Here is a 17,275-nt window from a genome sequence, read left to right as displayed (position 1 = left end):
CCCCTAAGCCTGAGAAGTGACAGCTGGAATCCGCAGCAGGAGAGGGTTCACCACTGGGGTAGAACAAATGGAAACCAGGGGTTTGCTCTAGAGAATCTGAAGCCCAGAGAGACCCTGAGCAAAGTAAATGTTGAATTTGTTCCATCAGATGGCTTTACTTGTTTTTTCCTTCTCATTTTGATAACATGACCATTTAGAAGTCTCCTGAATTTTGGACTAGGATGCTATTGTCTGCTAAATATCACACATTTCTAAAAAAGAGAAATTATATCTGAAATACTAGTTGATTTGAACATAATGCTTTTTTTTTCTTCATTCCTATCTTACAGACCATGACTCCTTAAGAAATATTTAATTCCGGGAATACTGGAGGGAGTCAGTAAATTGGATTCTTTGGGGGCAGGTTGCAACTTAGGGTCCCTTAGTTGCCTCATTCATAAAATAAGGAGAGGGAACGGGTAATCTCTAAGGTAGAGGATTTCAAACCTGGGGAGCTTTTTGAAAGCCCCGATGCCCAGGCTGCACCCACATCAATTAGGCCAGAATCTCTGTGGGTGGTAGCTGGGCTTCAGTGATTTTCAAGTGCCCCAGGTGACTCTGTGTGCGGCCAAGTTGGCAAACAGTGGCCCTGTGTCTTTGTCTAGCTCTTATATTGAATTATTCTATTCTTGGGTATTAATATATTTCTTATCCTCAACAAAATCAGGTGGAAGGGAGGAATGGATACTGGGTAGGCAGTTAGCAGTGTCTATCAAGGGAGGTCTCAAAATTTACCTTCCAGGCTTCCTTTCTCAGGAAGGGATTGACAGATACTCTCCATAAAAATGAGGGAACAAAGGAAGTCCAGGAAATGGGGAATCCAATTTGGGAAGGAGGTGAAGGGAATTCCTAAATTGATGGCCCTGAATCAGAATTAGGAAGCAAGCCTTGTACATTGGAGCAGGAGGATGAGGGTCTGGGAATAATGAGAAGAAACAAATTGACAAGTTGCCCAACTTGTTTGACTGAATTGAAGGAAGCTGGCAGATTCAGCCAGTTTGGTGGCAGAGTCCTTGTTGGTATGTTGAAAACTAAGCAAATGCAGAAAAAGGCAATTAACCAACACCTGCTTTTTACAAGAAAGAATAAAAAATGGTGGGGAGGGGCACCTGGCTGGCTCAGTGAGTAGAGCATGCAACTCTTATTCTCAGGGTTGTTAGTCCAAACCCCATGCTGGGCATGGAGCCTACTTAGAAACAAACAAGCAATATAAAAATCACAGTGCACTAGGGATTCAACAACGAAAAGTATTTGCACATTCACTTTATAAATTCTAAATATTAATGTATTCAAAAGTTTTATTAAAATTTTATGGGGACAGTGAATGGGGAGGCAAAATATGTATGTTTTCTTGTGGGAAGCAGATATAAGAGCTAAAGTCATCTTTACCATGGGAGGATAAAAATTGATAATATCTGAAAGAGGAACAAATAGTGGGATAACATTATTGAGAGATATTAAAGTAAATAACTGAAGAGAAACATGAGAGAAGTTGTCTCTAAAGAGCAAAAATCCAGGGTGGGTTTGTTACAGTTCCTTTAAAATTATGTACACTATTAAGTTGGGGGAGAAAAGGTGACATTTTTGGGGGGGTAGGTGGGACCAGATGATGCAGAGCTACCCAGATGTGGGTTCCTGGAAGGCTGGTGGTACTCATTGGTCCCTGTGCTAAGGGTACAGGAAGGGTGGATTTGGGACGTGGTTCCCCTGCTGCCGCTGTGTCATCCTCGGGGACTAGCAAGAGAGTTGTGAATTAGGAAACCCGTTCGGTTCTAGCAGCACTGCACCAATACAAGATACCGAAGCAGGGATGTCTGTCAGGAGCTAGGGGCACAAACACCAGTTTCTCCCAAGCTAAGGAGTTTCTAATATCAGCAGGGATAACAAAAGAACCACCACATCCAAGGTGTGGTTGGAGCTCTGAAACACTAGACAAGTGGTCCCAAATATTTTAGATAACTTAGCCCATCAATTAAAAGAACGTCCACTCTCTCTGAATGTATGTTTGTATATTGTATGTAGAATCATATATACTATAAAACAGGTAAAATAAGCATTTTTAAGAGAGGGGAGGGGCAGCGGGAGAGAGAGAATCTTAAGCCCAGGGTGGAGGCTGATGTGGGGCTTGATTTCATAACCCCGAGATCATGACCTGAGCCAAAGGCAGACGCTTAACTGACTGAGACACCCAGGCGCCCTTAAAGAGTTTTCTTGATAAATCTGTTTTGTTTTTGTTTTTTTTACAGCTTCTTTTCAGATCAGATCTGCTTTTCATCTTTTTAAAACTCATGGCAAACAAAGCTTGCACTAAGAGGGTATTCGTGTTTCCATTTTCTTGATGTTAACTTAGGCTCTCATTAGTTTTCCAGTTCAGTCTCGTTTTTTTGCCAGAATCTTTATGTCATTGCCCACCTTGTGAGGGTGGGCTAAACTGGATGGTATACTCCAAACATGCTTAAATGGGCCCACATAAGCCTTTAGTGGTAGACAGTGCTGAAAATCAGGGAGGCCACCACCATCAAGCCCTTACTTTGGGAACTCGCTTTCTTCCCCCAGGATGCATTGCATACCTACGTGAGTCCCACGCATCTGTCCTTCTGACCAAGTGAGGACAGCTTCGGCATGACAGATAATAATCCCTGTATTACACCCTGTAAACCTTCACTTCTGTCTTTGCTAGCTTAGTCCAGTTTAGGAGCCCCAACCCTTTCTTCCCACATACAAGTGAATGGTCTTAATTCCCCCTTGCGCGTATGCACCCCTCTTTGGAGGCCACTATGGTAGAAAACAGTCTTTCCTACCTCTTTTTGAGTAGGGTAAGGGTCATGCAAGCTGAACAGCTAACAGCCTGGGCTGGTTAGCTTATTTGCTGAGCCAGTTGTGCTAATAGGAACAAGGTACCATCATTGAAATTGGTATGTGCATTTTTCTGAGGCAAAGGTCAAAAGCTTTCACCAGTTCTCATAGGGGGTTATGGCCCCATGAGATTAAGAATTGCTGGTAACTCATTTTCTTTTGCATTTTTTAAAACTTCAAGCTTCCATAGACTTTCTTAGTCATTGATATGTTAGAGCTGGAATTGCTCTTGGTCACACGATAGCCTTAAAATTAGCTGACATTACACAGCCCTGATTATCTGAGGAAAGAGTAATAACAGTAGCTTTGATGTGCTTCCTCTCTGACTTCTCCCCATAGTACGAAGGCTCGGGCTTCTTTCTTTCCCAAGTCCTGTTTACTTGGCCATTCTAGCATCACTAGCTTTTATTTAGCCCATCGCGTGGGTGAATTTCCATTCTATTCCAGATCTTGTTTTTGTGCTCACCAGTACTGTGCTTTTTCCCTCTGATACTTTGGTCTTTAACAGTGCTGTTTATTAAGCTTATATAATCCAGATCATGCATTTCCTATAGTTTAGTGAAACATAAATAATTCATGAGTCATGATTGTTCTTATTTATTTCGAGCAATTTCAGTTTCAGGACTCTGCTGCCGTTGATGGGTCTGATTTAGACCGTCGTTGATTTCTCTTCCCTAACTGTTTTTATGGTGCAGTTTCTCTTCCCCCGAATTGTGTTATGAGTTCACCGCTCTCTGTCCTTTTCTGAACCTGTTGGGGATTTTCACCATGGGTAGCAGAACTTGCAGTGCTTCTCCCGCTGTCTTCATTCTTGCGTGTAAAGTTGTGACGGAAGCTTCAAGCCTCCTACACCAAACACCCAGCCTGGTGCTCAGCATGGGAGGGTGTTGGATGCATACGTGTCAAATGCAGCGATGTTTTAGTCATGTTATCACACGACACATGTCTTGCCTCTGGTTTTTTCAGTTTTCCATCTTTTTCACGTTACACCATTTGTTTGTTTTGTACTGTTGTGTTTTTATTATAAGATGTCTAGTTATCGGGGCGCCTGGGTAGCGCAGTCGTTAAGTGTCTGCCTTTGGCTCAGGGCGTGATCCCGGCGTTCCCAGCGTTCTGGGATCGAGTCCCACATCCGGCTCCCCCGCTGGGAGCCTGCTTCTTCCTCTCCCACTCCCCCTGCTGTGTTCCCTCTCTCGCTGGCTGTCTGTCACATAAATAAATAAAATCTTTAAAAAAAAAAAAAGATGTCTAGTTATATGTGAGTGTTTACTACCCTTCACCGACCAGGGAGATAGGGCAGATCTACAAACTGGGAAGAAGAGGGCAAGAAAGAGCCCTCATGAAATAAAGTTTAGAAAACTCAAGCATTTACGTTATCCTTGAGATTCCAGAATTCTTGAACCAAAAATATCATTACCTTTTCTTCCAAACTTTAGATGTTATTTTTTCGGTAAAGATTTATTTATTTATTTTAGGGGGGAGGGGCAGAGGGAGAGTGAGAGAGAGAGAAAATCCCAGGCAGACTCCCCGCTGAACACAGAGCCCAACACGACACAGGGCTCCATCTCACAACCCTGAGATCATGACTGGAGCCGAAATCAAGAGTCGTAACGCTCAACCGACTGAGCCACCCAGGTGCCCCCAGATGTTATTTCCAAACTGAAGCTGGACTTACTAAAAAGAGCCATCTTATCACAAACCTTTATTATTCACATTAATTTTTTCTGTATTTCTACATTTGACTAGTACTACCCTTTATTTCACCAGATGGCTCCTGTATGCTTGAGGGGAGAGTTTTTCGTGCTGGCTTTTCCATTTTTCTGTTTATCCTTCACCATGCTAGAAGTATTACAGCTGCTCTATAAGTGAAAAACTTCTGGGTGGATAGAGTTCTGTAAATAATTTAATGCAATAAGTGACCCTGATGTTTGTTATCTCTTACTTTGTGTGTGTGTGTGTGTGTGTGTGTGTGTGTGTCCGCGCCCGTGCGTGAATTATCTTTTTTTTTTTTTAAGATTTTATTTATTTATTAGAGAGACAGCACAAGCAGGGCGAGCAGCAGGCAGAGGGAGAAGCAGACTTCCCCACGGAGCAAGGAGCCCAATGTGGGACTTGATCCCAGGACCCTGAAATCATGACCTGAGCTGATGGCAGACGCTTAACCAACTAAGCCACCCAGGTGTCCCTGTGAATTATCTTCTTAATAAGGTTTCTTAGAGTAATGTTAACATCAGTTGCCATTTTTTGAACATTTAGTGGTCAAGTAGCCAAAGAAACTAGCACCTGAAAGAATTATTTGAAGCCATCTGAAGCAGCTGGGGCAGTGTCCTCTCTGTTCCTGGGGTGCTCAATGCATATTTCAGTTATAGCGTGGAAAACATTTTATTTTACTCTCATGTGTTCATATCTCTCCTCTCCGCTGCACTGAGCTGGAAGACAGGAAAGTGCCTCTGGCAGAGCTGGGCTCACAAGGTGTTCACTAAGTATTTGGCCTAATGCCCCGTGTTTCACACCACTGTTTTCGAGAACACCCTCTCTTCTTTCTTCATTATGGTGTTTCTCACACTAGAAACCAAGGCAGGAGTTTCCATGCCATGTTCTGAGGGTTCTATCACAACTTTTCAGATGTCTTTTTCCTTTTATTAAAGGGATAAAGTACCGTGAATCATCAGGATGATTCCATTATCAACAGGGATCCGCTAAAGTGATGGTGGTCAACTCTAAATTTAGTACTGCTCAAACATGCCCATGAAGATTTCTTCTGGCATGTTCTCAGGGGTCTGAAGTCTCATGTCGGTGGATGTTGCTCTCAGGCACAGTTAAGACACCACGTTCTTCTGGGAAATGCCTCCCTTGGTGCTCCTTGTCAGGGGCCCTCAGGACACGCACCCCCTGTGTGTTATGATGGGATTTCCCCTCTGTCAGAGGGGCCTGTTTCCACAGTGTTTTTCACACTAGGTCCGGCATTCACGGAGCTAGGTGGTAACATGGGACTGTGCATGCACAAGTCTCTCTCCTACCAGATGCCGAACATCTGCTGTTCAGGGGCGCTCTCCAGCTCAGAGTCCCAAGCGCCCATCTCGGCCTCAGCACAGTGCACGGTACGGCAGTCCAATCCAATCCAGAGCTGACCGGCCTGGATGCAGGCAAACACATTTGAAAGGTCTCCACATTCTTTTGAGATGAGACTCATGTGGTCATTGATTTTTCATTTCTAAAAGTATTTTTTGTTTTTACCAAATTGGTCTTATAGATATTTTTACCTGTTCTTGTCTTTTACTATGCTGACCATGATCGTCTTCCAACCCGTGTCGGATTCTTGTAGACTTGGCCCTGTTTCTGCTCCCTGTTTCTAAGTAGACTGTTCATGTTACTTGGTTTCCTCAGGCGCTTGGTTTTATCTTGAGACCATCTGGTCAATGTGTTTTTCAAGTTATTCGTTAGAGTGGCCAAGTCCATGGATGAACCTCTGGAGAGGTCTGTGTGAGTTTGCTAGAAGACAGGGCAGTCTCAGTCTGGAGCCCCCAGAACCAAGCAAGTTCATGGTCTGATGTTCTCTGGCTCATCCAGGTGCGAGGCTCAAAGGGCTGTGTCATGAGCATTATTTCTAAGGATGAGCCTATTTTTTAAATTGCCTTTTTTCTTTTCTTTGATTTGAAACTACTCTGGGCTTCTCTGTAGTCCTCTAAGTTTGGGGACAGGCTGTTTTGATGCTAGGTACTTTTCTGAGAGGGTGGCTCTTTGGGACCCCCATCTAAATTGAAGAGGATCTCCTGTCAGATCTTGGATGGGCTTTGGGCCTTGAGTCCTGGCCCCCTCATTCCCCTTTCCCAGGGCTGCACACTGAAGCCTAAGTGGGCCTGAATGGCAGTGGGCCCCCACTCCTCCAGGATCCCCCTAAGACTAGGCTGGGAGTTCCTTGCTCTTAAATTTTTAAGTGTTCTTAGAAACATCTTTATTATTTTTTTTAATTGAAATATATTTGATGTATAACATTATACAAATTTAGGGTGTACAATGTGTTGATTTGATACATTTATATATTGTAATGTGATGGCCACTGTAGCAATAGTTAGCTCCTCTGTCACCTCATAGAATTGTCACTTCTTTTTTGCGGGTGGGAATAATTAAGATCTAGTCTCTTAGCAAGCTTGATGTTTATAATATAACATATTGTCTATATTCACTATATTGTGCATTAGATCTCTAGGACTTATTGGTCTGTGTTTAACCCCTCAGTCCTTACAAGTACTTCCTCTACCTGCCCCCAGAAACAAATATGCATTTTATCCAGCATCTGTCTTTTTTCTTTTTCTTTTCCTTTCTTCCCTTTCTTTCTAACCTTCCTCTTCCTCCCCTTTCTCTCCCTTCCTTCCTTCCTTCCTTCCTTCCTTCCTTCCTTCCTTCCTTCCTTCCTTCCTTCCTTCCTTCCACCCAGCAGGAAAATTCTAAATAACCTAGCCTACTAATTCTGGGAATAGGAAATCTAAAAATCAATTTAAAGATAAAAAATTATTAACTGAGTATAAGTCTTAAATAGTCTTAAAATAAGCCTTAAGATGCTCTTTCCCTTTTAGTCTGTCTTTTTCTTTCTTTCTTTCTTTCTTTCTTTCTTTCTTTCTTTCTTTCTTTCTTTCTTTCTTTCTTTCTTTCTTTCTGTCATATGTGTGTATGTATGTATGTACGTATGTATATGGGCTCCACATCCAACATGGGGCTTGAACTCATGACTCTGAGATCAAGTGTCACATGCTCTTCTGAAGAGCCAGCCAGGCACCCCCTCTCTAGTCTTCTTTAAAACTTGTTAGTTGAGGTAGATAATGTAGATCTGAAGTCAATACAAAAATAGGTCATTTCAATATTTCAGGTGAAAAGATGCCCCCAAATGACCCCCAATTATAAAAACTTCCCTAGAAATGGGTACCTTGAATGATTGGCTGAACTTAGTAAAATTTAATCCTTAAATTTACCACTAAGACACTTACTGTTGTAAGAAGCACAAGACTAACTCAAACTAGCATAAGCTCCGAAGAGTTTTATTAGCTTACATTGCAGGTCTTGAGATGAGTGGCTTCAGGCACAGCTGGATCCAGGAAGTGATGGTGGTATTTTCATTAGGCTTAGTGTCTATCTTTTGTTTGTTCTGTGTTAGCTCCCCTCTCTGGCATGCTCTTGTGTGATGGCAAGGTGACTTCTACAAACTCCAGACTCACAGCCTTTGCTTTAAGTCTATGATCTCCAAACTTTGTTGATTATGTATCCAATGATAAAAGCTAAGCACATGTTCTCAATGTGTATATATTTGCTTGTAAATTATATGCGATTATATACCACTGTTATTCTATATGTTATATTAGTTATTAGAAGAGTTCAGGTTTCTTTTGTTTTTAAGATAAAGAATAAAATAGGAGCACCTGGCTGGCTCAGTCAGTAGATAGATCATGTGACCCTTGATCTTGGGGTAGTGAGTTCCAGCCCCCAGTTGGGCATAGAGTTTACTTAAAAAATTAAAGTATAAAATTAATTTCTAAAAAAGATAAAATAGAGGTAGTAATACTTTCTATACTGCCAGTGGATTGTTTTGCACACCCCAATTTTGTGACAGCTTAGTGGACATCTTTCCCATCAGATATAATCACAGTCTTAGAACCACAACTCATTGGTTCTTTTTGGGCTAGCTTGAGTCACAGGCCCGTTCCTGAGTCCAGAGCCGTCAAAATAGTAAAAACAAACTTTACTAATGTAAAGTGACATAAATATCTGACTAGGCATAAATAAATACAATTTTAACTTTTCAAAGGTATTTAAATTTTTGAACCTTATTGTCATTGTTATATTTTCCAAAAAGGGGCATAATCATTCTGTACCACATTATAGAACAAAGATTCTCTATTTTCATAGCAATTTAATTCCATTAGTCCATACTCAATTTCTGTGATTTCATACCTGGTGTATCATGAAAGTATCCCATCTAGTTTTTGTTAATATTCCAGTGACAGGTGAATATTATATGTTAAAATGTAGGAATTGGTGAGTCTTGCAAATAAAATCCTATTCTTAGAAATTTTGACAATGGCCATTTTGAACAGGATGGATAACTGTGTGGAAAGGCAAGTGATAGAGGGTCCTGAATAATTTTCGTTTTTCTAAAGAGAAGAGGAGGTCACTGGTTGAAGGGAGAATTTTGCTTGTAAGAATAGGTAAAGAACGTGAATAGAAAGTATTATTCAGAAACTTTCTTTTTTTAAAAAATATTTTATTTATTTGAGAGAGAGAGAGAGAATGAGCGGGGGTGGGGGGGCGGGCGGGCAGAGGGGCGGAGGGGAGAGAGAGAATCTCAAGCAGACTCCATGCTGAGCATGCAGCCCAACACAGGGCTCAATCTCATGACCCTGAGATCATGACCTGAGCTGAAACCAAGAGTCAGATACTTAGGGATTGAGGTGCCCAGGCGCCCCTCAGAAACTTTCTGATGAACAAGATGTTCTGTTTATTTAAAAATTGGTCTTCTGTGGCAGAAATGCAATGGCTCATCTTGATTCTGAGGTGAAAGAACAATGTCTGAGGGAAGACTTGAAGTTTTACTTCATGAACCCTTGTGAAAAATACCGAGCCAGACACCAGATTCCGTGGAAGCTGGGGTTGCAGATTTTGAAGATCGTCATGGTCACCACACAGGTAATTCGTATTTTCAGGTTTTTTTTTTTCCTTATCCTAAGATGAAACTGTTTTCATGCGTTTCGCCCTTGACTTTTGTTCCGAAAAGTCCACACTCAAGTTCATAAAACTGTAAAATTATGTTGACTCTGGATGGCAGATGGTAGGTTGAAGTTCAGTTTCCATAATGACCTTGCTTTAGTAAGGGATTCTGAGGTCATCTTCCCACAGGTTCTGTAAACAGAGATAAACAGTAGGTCTATATAATAGTATATCAGTATGTGGGGGGTGGGGTGGAGTTCTGCATCTGAATGAAGCAGAGACTGGCCAAAGCTGCTCAATGCAAAGTGAGTGTGTGCTTAAAATTTCTCATCTGCTTTCAAACACACTTTTGAAATTGCAGTTTTGACTGCTCTGACTTGAGACTAGACAGAATTCTGTTTGCCTTCCATCAGGAGCTCAGTCGGTGAGTAAATACTTACCCTTGGGCCTGTCAGGGGCATACAAGGGCTACATTGGGATTTTTGTTGAATTTCGTATTATTGAGACTATCCCCAGGATCACAATAGCCCTCAGAGTTGTCATCTAGTTTTTGAAACTATGGTTTGGAACTCATTTCAGGGAGGCTCGGTAACTACACTTGAAATGCATGCCCTTTTAAAAACACTACCAGTTTGGGGGATTTGGCTCCTTTGGCAAATAATCATCCTGTTATCAATGTAAAGATGTTCGTAAAGAGGTTAATTCTGGTACACAAAATAAAATACCTTTCTAAAAATACCTTCGTATCGTTTTAGGAATGAGAGGAGCGTTCTGTCGTAAATGAAGTTGCATCTCTATTCTGTGATCCTAAAGAGGTCGTTTCATTGTATGACATGCTCTCCACTGTACCAAGTTTTAGGGTAACCAGGCTGCTCTAAAAGAAACAACAAAGTTGAAAAGAACCTGACAAAGCTAAGATACAGGGACCCCGTTAAGTGCGTATGCCTGGCTTTTTCCATTTAAAAATCTTCTCATTTTAATTCTTGGTTTTGAAGTTTTAATTTTGGCATCCTATAAAGTAGGTACGTTATTAGTATTACTTGGAAGGAAGAGAAGTCATGTCCCCCTTTTCATTTGGTTAATTTTCATTGTTTCCCAGTTTCTTCTATGGCCGAAACAGCTTTCAGTTCAGCTTCTTCATCTATTAATGTTACTAAAACTCTGCCTTATCTGGGCATAGAACATCCCGATGTTTGACTTACCTTCTTTGTCCTGATGTCTACTAAATCTCATGGATTCTTCCTTCAAAACCGTGTCTCCTTTGGGGCACCTGGGTGGCCCAGTCACTTAAGCGTCTGCCTTCAGCTCAGGTCGTGATCCCAGGGCCCTGGAATCGAGTCCCACATCAGGCTCCCTGCTCAGTGGGGAGTCTGCTTCTCCCTCTGCCTTCAGCTCCCCCTTGCTTGTTCGTTCTCTCTCGCTCGCTCTCTCTCTCTGACAAATAAATAAATAAAAATCTTAAAAAAAACCCTGTGTCTACTTATGCTTTGCCATACACGCTGTCTCCTCTCTCTGGCACAGACTCTTATCTCCTTAATTTAAAATATATATGAAGCACCTCCTGGGCTGTGTGTCCTGCTGGGAATACTCCCTGCTGACGAGGTGGAACCTAACACATGGCGGAGCTTTCTGCGTGTTCATTCATTTCATCCTTATGGCAACCCTGTGAGGCAGGGTCAGTTATTGCGCCCTTCTTGTGGATGAGGAGATGGGGCCCAAGAGAATAAGTAATGTGCTTATGGCCGTTCAGTTGGTAAGTGGTAGCGTCGGATTCGAGAGTTTGTGTTCTTATTCTCAGATTGGTTTTATTCCAGACATGGGTCCTGTCCTCAGTTTGCGGTCTAAGAATACAGCCAAGTTAACGAGCCTGCTTCCAGACTTTGTCTTCTGCCTACCTTCCGTGTCCACACCCACCCCAGTGCATTAAATGCTAACGTAAAACGAAATTTTTTTAGAATGCCTTCATTGGGTCACTCTCTTGCTCAGAATCTTGTGTGGTACCCATTTTCCCACAGAAGAAAATCTTGACTGTGTAGCTTGAAGTTCAGATTTCCACAATTTCCTTCGATTTGCCTTTCCAATGGGTTTTCATCTGTTTCCTCCCCAACTCCAGCCAGCTGGATGCACGCAGGGATTCTCTTCTTGCCCTGTCCCATCAAGTCCAGAGTGATTCTTTTTCTCTGTCATCTTGCAGGTGCCCTTGGAAGTCCCCCACCAGTCTTGCCTGACCAGTCACCACGTGGTTTTCCTGGAGACACTTATACCTGCTGTTATTTATCTCACTGCTTTTGCTTTTAATAGACTATTTCTGGGAAACGATCATTTACCTTTTGTGTGGGTATACCCTGTCTCCCCTAACAAAGTTGGGGAGAGATTCAACTCTTGTCCTGCTAGAGGACCATTCTAGTTAAATTTTGCTACGTGGGTGATATCTAATTGGAGCAGATTTCTTGAATACCTTTCCTTCCTTCAGATCCCATTTGTCCCTCCTTCTCTTTTTCTGTCTCTTAGCACTCCCTCTTCAAGTCTAATGGGATGGGTGGCATTTTATCAAGGTTGATGAGGAGGAAACTTTAAAAAAAAAAAGACATTCCTACCCTGCGTTCTGCAGTAATTTATAATCTTGAGAGAGGTGTCCACATTCCTTTGCCAGTTCCACTCATTCCTTCCCATAGTCTTTGTCCATTATTAGAGCAGTGTCTTGTTTTTACCTGGTACAGAATATTTTCTCCTACACTGATTTCATAATTAGGTCTTACCTCCACAATCTTTGCCAGGCTGCACTTAGTGTGTAACTATTTTTCTGTCTTATATCATAGTCTTGGCAAATCTTAAGATCTAGTTAGTGGGGCAAGAGTGCATTTTTCCGTCAACCATTTGACCCCCATCATCTTACTCTTGCTCCACAGGGAACGTTTGATTCTGCCATAGCAGGAAGGGGACTTACGATCTCCTCCCGAGGGTTTCTCTTCTCTACTAACAGATGCTTTGAAAATCCCACCCTGACCTGATGCTGGGCCATATAGGTGGATCTTAGCTTGCTCTAGGAATAATGGAACGGAGGAAATTTCTTGTTCCTGACGCCAGATGGGGGTGGTTCCAAGCAGAGATCACACTTTCATGTTCTCTCATTCCCAAAGTTGAGTTGATGAGCTTTGAGTTTCAATAAGGTGCTGGCTTAAAATATCAGCAAATAGTATGCTACTTTCTCTGTCAAGTTATACATTCCCCATTCAGATTTTTTCTTCTTTGGTGTTTTTTTGTTTTGGTTTGTTTTGGTTCTTTTAGCTCAAGTCTGAGTGTGGGAGGGATGGGTTGAATATCCTTGCTTCTAGAGTTAAGTTGCAGCATCTGTTTGAGAGGTAGTGTGGCCAGGTGGTCAAGAGAAGGGATCTGTAAGCCTAACGGACCTCATTTTGACACTTTCTAGCTGTTCCAACCTGAATATGTTCCCTGACTTCAGTTGCACATGTATGAAATGGGATTATATTCATCAGCGGGTTCAGTATTTGACTCCGGCACTGTGCTGGGCACTGTTCCAGTTCCTGAGTAGGGGGGAGAAATCCTGTCCTTGTGGAGCCCAGTGTCATATCCCCCTCATAGGGTGTTGGAGAATTAAATTTTTTAAAAAATTGTAAATTTTAGGCACGGTCCTTGGTACTCTTGCCCACGTCATATCCCAGCTCAGGACAGAATAAGCACTCAGCAGACTTTGATTGAAGAACTTAATTCATGTGCATGTATACCAGTTTTTTTTTTTTTTCATTTGTGTGTCAGTATTTAATAAAACCTTGAAACAATCATGTGTGTATTGGTTCCCTGGTTTACTTTTGGCTTCCAAAAGGCTACATGACCTTTTCTGGCATCTCCTACAGCTACCACTGACAGATGTTATGTGCTTGGAAGAACCTTTAGCTTCCAGTTGCTTGATTTCTAGCACAGGTTGGATGCTGTGGGGTTTCTTATCTGATAAGCTGGGTTTTAACAATTGCTCAATCCTTTGACTTGGTATTTGAGGAATGTGACCTGGTGAGGCACAGATGCTGAAGAGTGTCAGTTTAAGTACGTCCTCAAACAGTAGTTGCAATTCTCAAAAGCTAGCACCTAAATTCTTTTCTATAAGAAGAGTCCCAAAGACAGAGGGAAATTGTATAATACCATAGAGTGACTTTGGAGTTAGACCTGACTTTCATTCTAGTTACGTGATTTACGGCAATTTAATGGGGCTATATCTCAGTTACCACATGTGTAAGTAGGGATTAACCATAGTGACGTCACCTTTGAGTTGTGTTAGTAACGGAGATCGTGCTTATAATGCAGTTCAGTAAGCACCTGGAGTATAATAGTTGCTGAAAAATGGTAGCCATTATTTTTAATTATTCAGCCTTTTCAAGATGTCAGACAAAACTTAAAAGCTAAAAAATATAAATCACTAAAAAATAGTATATACATTTGCATATGCAGATTACCATGTGTTTCATCTGAAAGGTTCATTAGTTGATGTCTGATTCAGTGCTGTGCAGCCTCATATCCAACCGTGGAGTGACAGCACATAGCAGAAATGCCACAGTCATCTAGTCGGACTTGCTGATTTCACACATGAAGAAACAGAGTCCCAAATTGCTTTGGAGACTTAGTGGGATGAAGATTTAGGGCACAATTTTTGGACTTTTACTGTCTTATAAAGCAGATGAGGAGGTGAAGTGGGTAGATGGGGAAGGGTGTGTGGGACAGGGCTCATAAAGGTTTGACTTGCCTTCTGTCATTGCATGTGCATGAGAGAGAGAGAGAGATTGTTGCTGTGTGTATAATTTCCTGGTTTTTTTGGGTACACATTTAGTGCCTGCTAATTTCCCCCACTTATTGGGTTCCAAGATGGGCAGGAAGAATACATTCCCTCCTGGTAAAGAGAGCCCTTAGTGCCTAACCTTGGGCTAGGATACAGTGTAAGGGAGAATAAATAGGAACTTTATCACAAGAAAGGGGGAGCTTGCTGACAGTGGATGGGTTTGAATTCAGAGGGGTAAAGCAAGCCCTGTTATTCTTCCTGGTGCTTTGGTGCTATAGATCTCGGAGCGGGAACTCCTGGGTGTAGATCTTATATAAGAGTTCTTGCGGAGCTGGGATCACTGAATTCCTTTGACAACTCCTACATCTTAGCTGGAGTAAGTATTATGTAGTCCACTTTTCTAAAACATTCTTAAAAGCTATATATAAACATAGCTGTGATTTTTAAAAATAATTACAATTTCTAAATGTTAAATCAACAAAAAATGACATTACTTTATTGAGTACATCAATTTGTAAAACAATTAATTTGAAACCCACGTATACAAAAAATGGATTCTGACTTCACTGATTTGGATTTCTCCTTTTTCTCCTTCATTTAAGACCAGCGAAGTTGGTAGTCACTGGGAGTGGTAATGTCCTGTAATTTTACTGTTTTGACTTGCTGATGTAGTTTGATGAGGGTATTCTTTTTTGATGCTTGTATTTTGACATTAATGTGGTTAGTAAACACTTGCTGACGTTTGGGGGGGGGTTGATGATAATAAGAATGCATTTGCCCGCCCTGGTAAATGGAAAATTCACACCTTCTTATTTGATTTTCTTTTCTAGCTTGTTCGTTTTGGTTTAAGTAACCAGATGGTGGTTGCTTTCAAAGAAGAGAACTCTGTTGCTTTTAAGCACTTGTTTTTAAAAGGCTATCCTGGCACGGATGAAGATGACTATAGTTGCAGTGTCTATACTCAGGAGGATGCCTATGAGAGCATCTTTTTTGCTATCAGTCAGGCAAGTGTTTTGTTGTGAATGACCTACATTTTAAGAATATGTCGATACTTTGTTGTTTTAGCAAAAAAAAAAAAAAATATATATATATATATATGCATGTATTAAACTATTCTAATTTAAATTTTGCACAGTGTGCCAAAAAATGTTCATTGCTCTTTCTCTAGCTACATTTCCACATGAAAGATTTTGCCTATTTAAGTTTTTTTCTTGAAGATTTGTATTTTTTTTTTATTTATCCCTTTACACCTGCTACTTTTGGGATATTACTTTACCCAAATTCAAATAGCCAAGAGTGGATTTATAAATAATCTCAGAAGTTTTGATGAATGAGATACCAAATCTAAGATTCCAGAGTCTCAATTTTGATGTCTTAGCCTGAAAAAGCCTAGCTGAATCTTAAGAATATGGAGTAGGATATGCAGTTGTATCTAAGCAGTTATTGAGAAACCAGATTGATAGGCCTGAAGAAAGCGCTTAGGGGAGAGAAATTGTTATTCTTATTTTTTCTTTTCTCATTCATTCAATAAATATTTGGGTGCCTATGATATACAAGTTACTGTTCTAGACACCGGGAATGCATCATGAATAAAATGGACAAAAGCCCCATTCTTATAGAACTTCACTGTAGAGAAGAGAACCAGACAAATGAAAAGAAGTGAAATATATAGCACTGAATGCTAGCTCCCTGAAAACACCACCAAGAAAACATGTTGATAAGCAAAACTGAGCTTATTGCTTACAGAGGTAAGGGAGATGCTCCCTTGATAATTCTCATTAGTGCCTTGGGTGAAGAGGGCAAAGTCCAAATACAGATTTTCAAGTCTGATGTAGGGTGGGTCTTTCAGTGTGAGGGGAGCTCAGTTAGAATTGGGTAAAGATATGATGTAATAGCTTTGGATTGGTGGACACAAGAAGGTGAGGGTTTGTGGGGAGAGGGGCATGGTTTCAAAGAGTTTTGGATTTATTAGGCTAAATCTTCAAATTATCTGTCTAATTGAGTTGTTCTGGAAGTTCCTGAAATGAACAATAGAGTTATTTGTAACTTACGTTACTGGGCAAAACTTTTCTGGAATAGGAACGCCTGGGTGGCTCAGTTGGTTAAGTGTCCAACCCTTGATTTCTGCTCAGGTCATGATCTCATCTTAGGATCCTGAGATCCAGCCCCAGTTGGGCTCCATGATGGGTCTGATTTCACCAGCCTCCCCACCCTCTCTCTCTGAAAGAAAGAAAGAAAGAAAGAAAGAAAGAAAGAAAGAAAGAAAGAAAGAAAGAAAGAAAGAAAGAAAAGAAAAGTTTTCTGGAATAATAAAGTCATATTCATGAAGGTGGGAGCTAGTGAAGCCCTCTTAACCCTCTTAGTGCAGATAGGCGAACGGTAAAGTCATGTTAATGAGAGCTACTGTAAGTTCATGTAAGCTAAGGCCGGTTATGTTAAAGTGAGATGTGGGGTGTGGATGGCTTGGGTCTTCAGTGGGGTGTCAGAAGGTGAAAGCTGCTGTGACATAAAGCAGGGGAGGAGATTGGCAGTGCCTGCTGGAGCCTGTGTGCTGGGGATGGGTGTTTGCAACTTGCACTGGATGGTAAGGGAAGGTCTCACTAAGTGGTAATATTTGACTCAAGATCTGAAGGAGTGAACCTAGCAGACGGATAACACGGGGTTCCAGGCAGGGGGAACAGCATGGAATGTGCCTGGCAAGCGCCAGGAACTGCCTGGAGGCCAGTGTGGCTTGGGAAGGTGGGGCTTGGAGCAGGGGACAGTAGTCTGCTGTGAGGTCAGAGCACCTCTGCTTTGGCGGTCAGGGAGGTGGGAGTGTCTGTCAGCAGCATGTTTACTTTAGCTCTGAGCTCCGTGAGGCAGTGTGTTTCCTGCCCAACCATGAGAAAATTA

General features: G+C 41.6%; 1 protein-coding gene across 8 annotated transcripts in view; it reads left to right on the top strand.

The window, feature by feature from the left end:
- The window catches only part of MCOLN2 (mucolipin TRP cation channel 2), a 63,360-nt gene that overhangs the window by 8,901 nt on the left and 37,184 nt on the right, over positions 1-17,275 (top strand). For all 8 annotated transcript variants that reach the window (XR_015726281.1, XR_015726279.1, XR_015726282.1 and 5 more), the window contains exons 2-3: positions 9,414-9,573; positions 15,214-15,387. Coding sequence is in view for 1 of the 8 variants with exons in the window: in XM_045801892.2 (XP_045657848.2) it covers positions 9,414-9,573; positions 15,214-15,387 (334 nt within the window). In the remaining 7 variants the exon portion in view is untranslated. The remainder of the gene's footprint in view (positions 1-9,413; positions 9,574-15,213; positions 15,388-17,275) is intronic.

Source organism: Ursus americanus, chromosome 12 (assembly GCF_024610735.1).
Source record: "Ursus americanus isolate L20-20 chromosome 12, mUrsAme1.1.p, whole genome shotgun sequence".
In the NCBI taxonomy this organism is placed as follows: Eukaryota; Metazoa; Chordata; class Mammalia; order Carnivora; family Ursidae; genus Ursus; species Ursus americanus.
The sequence above is the reverse complement of the archived record's forward strand: the minus strand, read 5'-3'. Positions and strand labels throughout refer to the sequence as shown.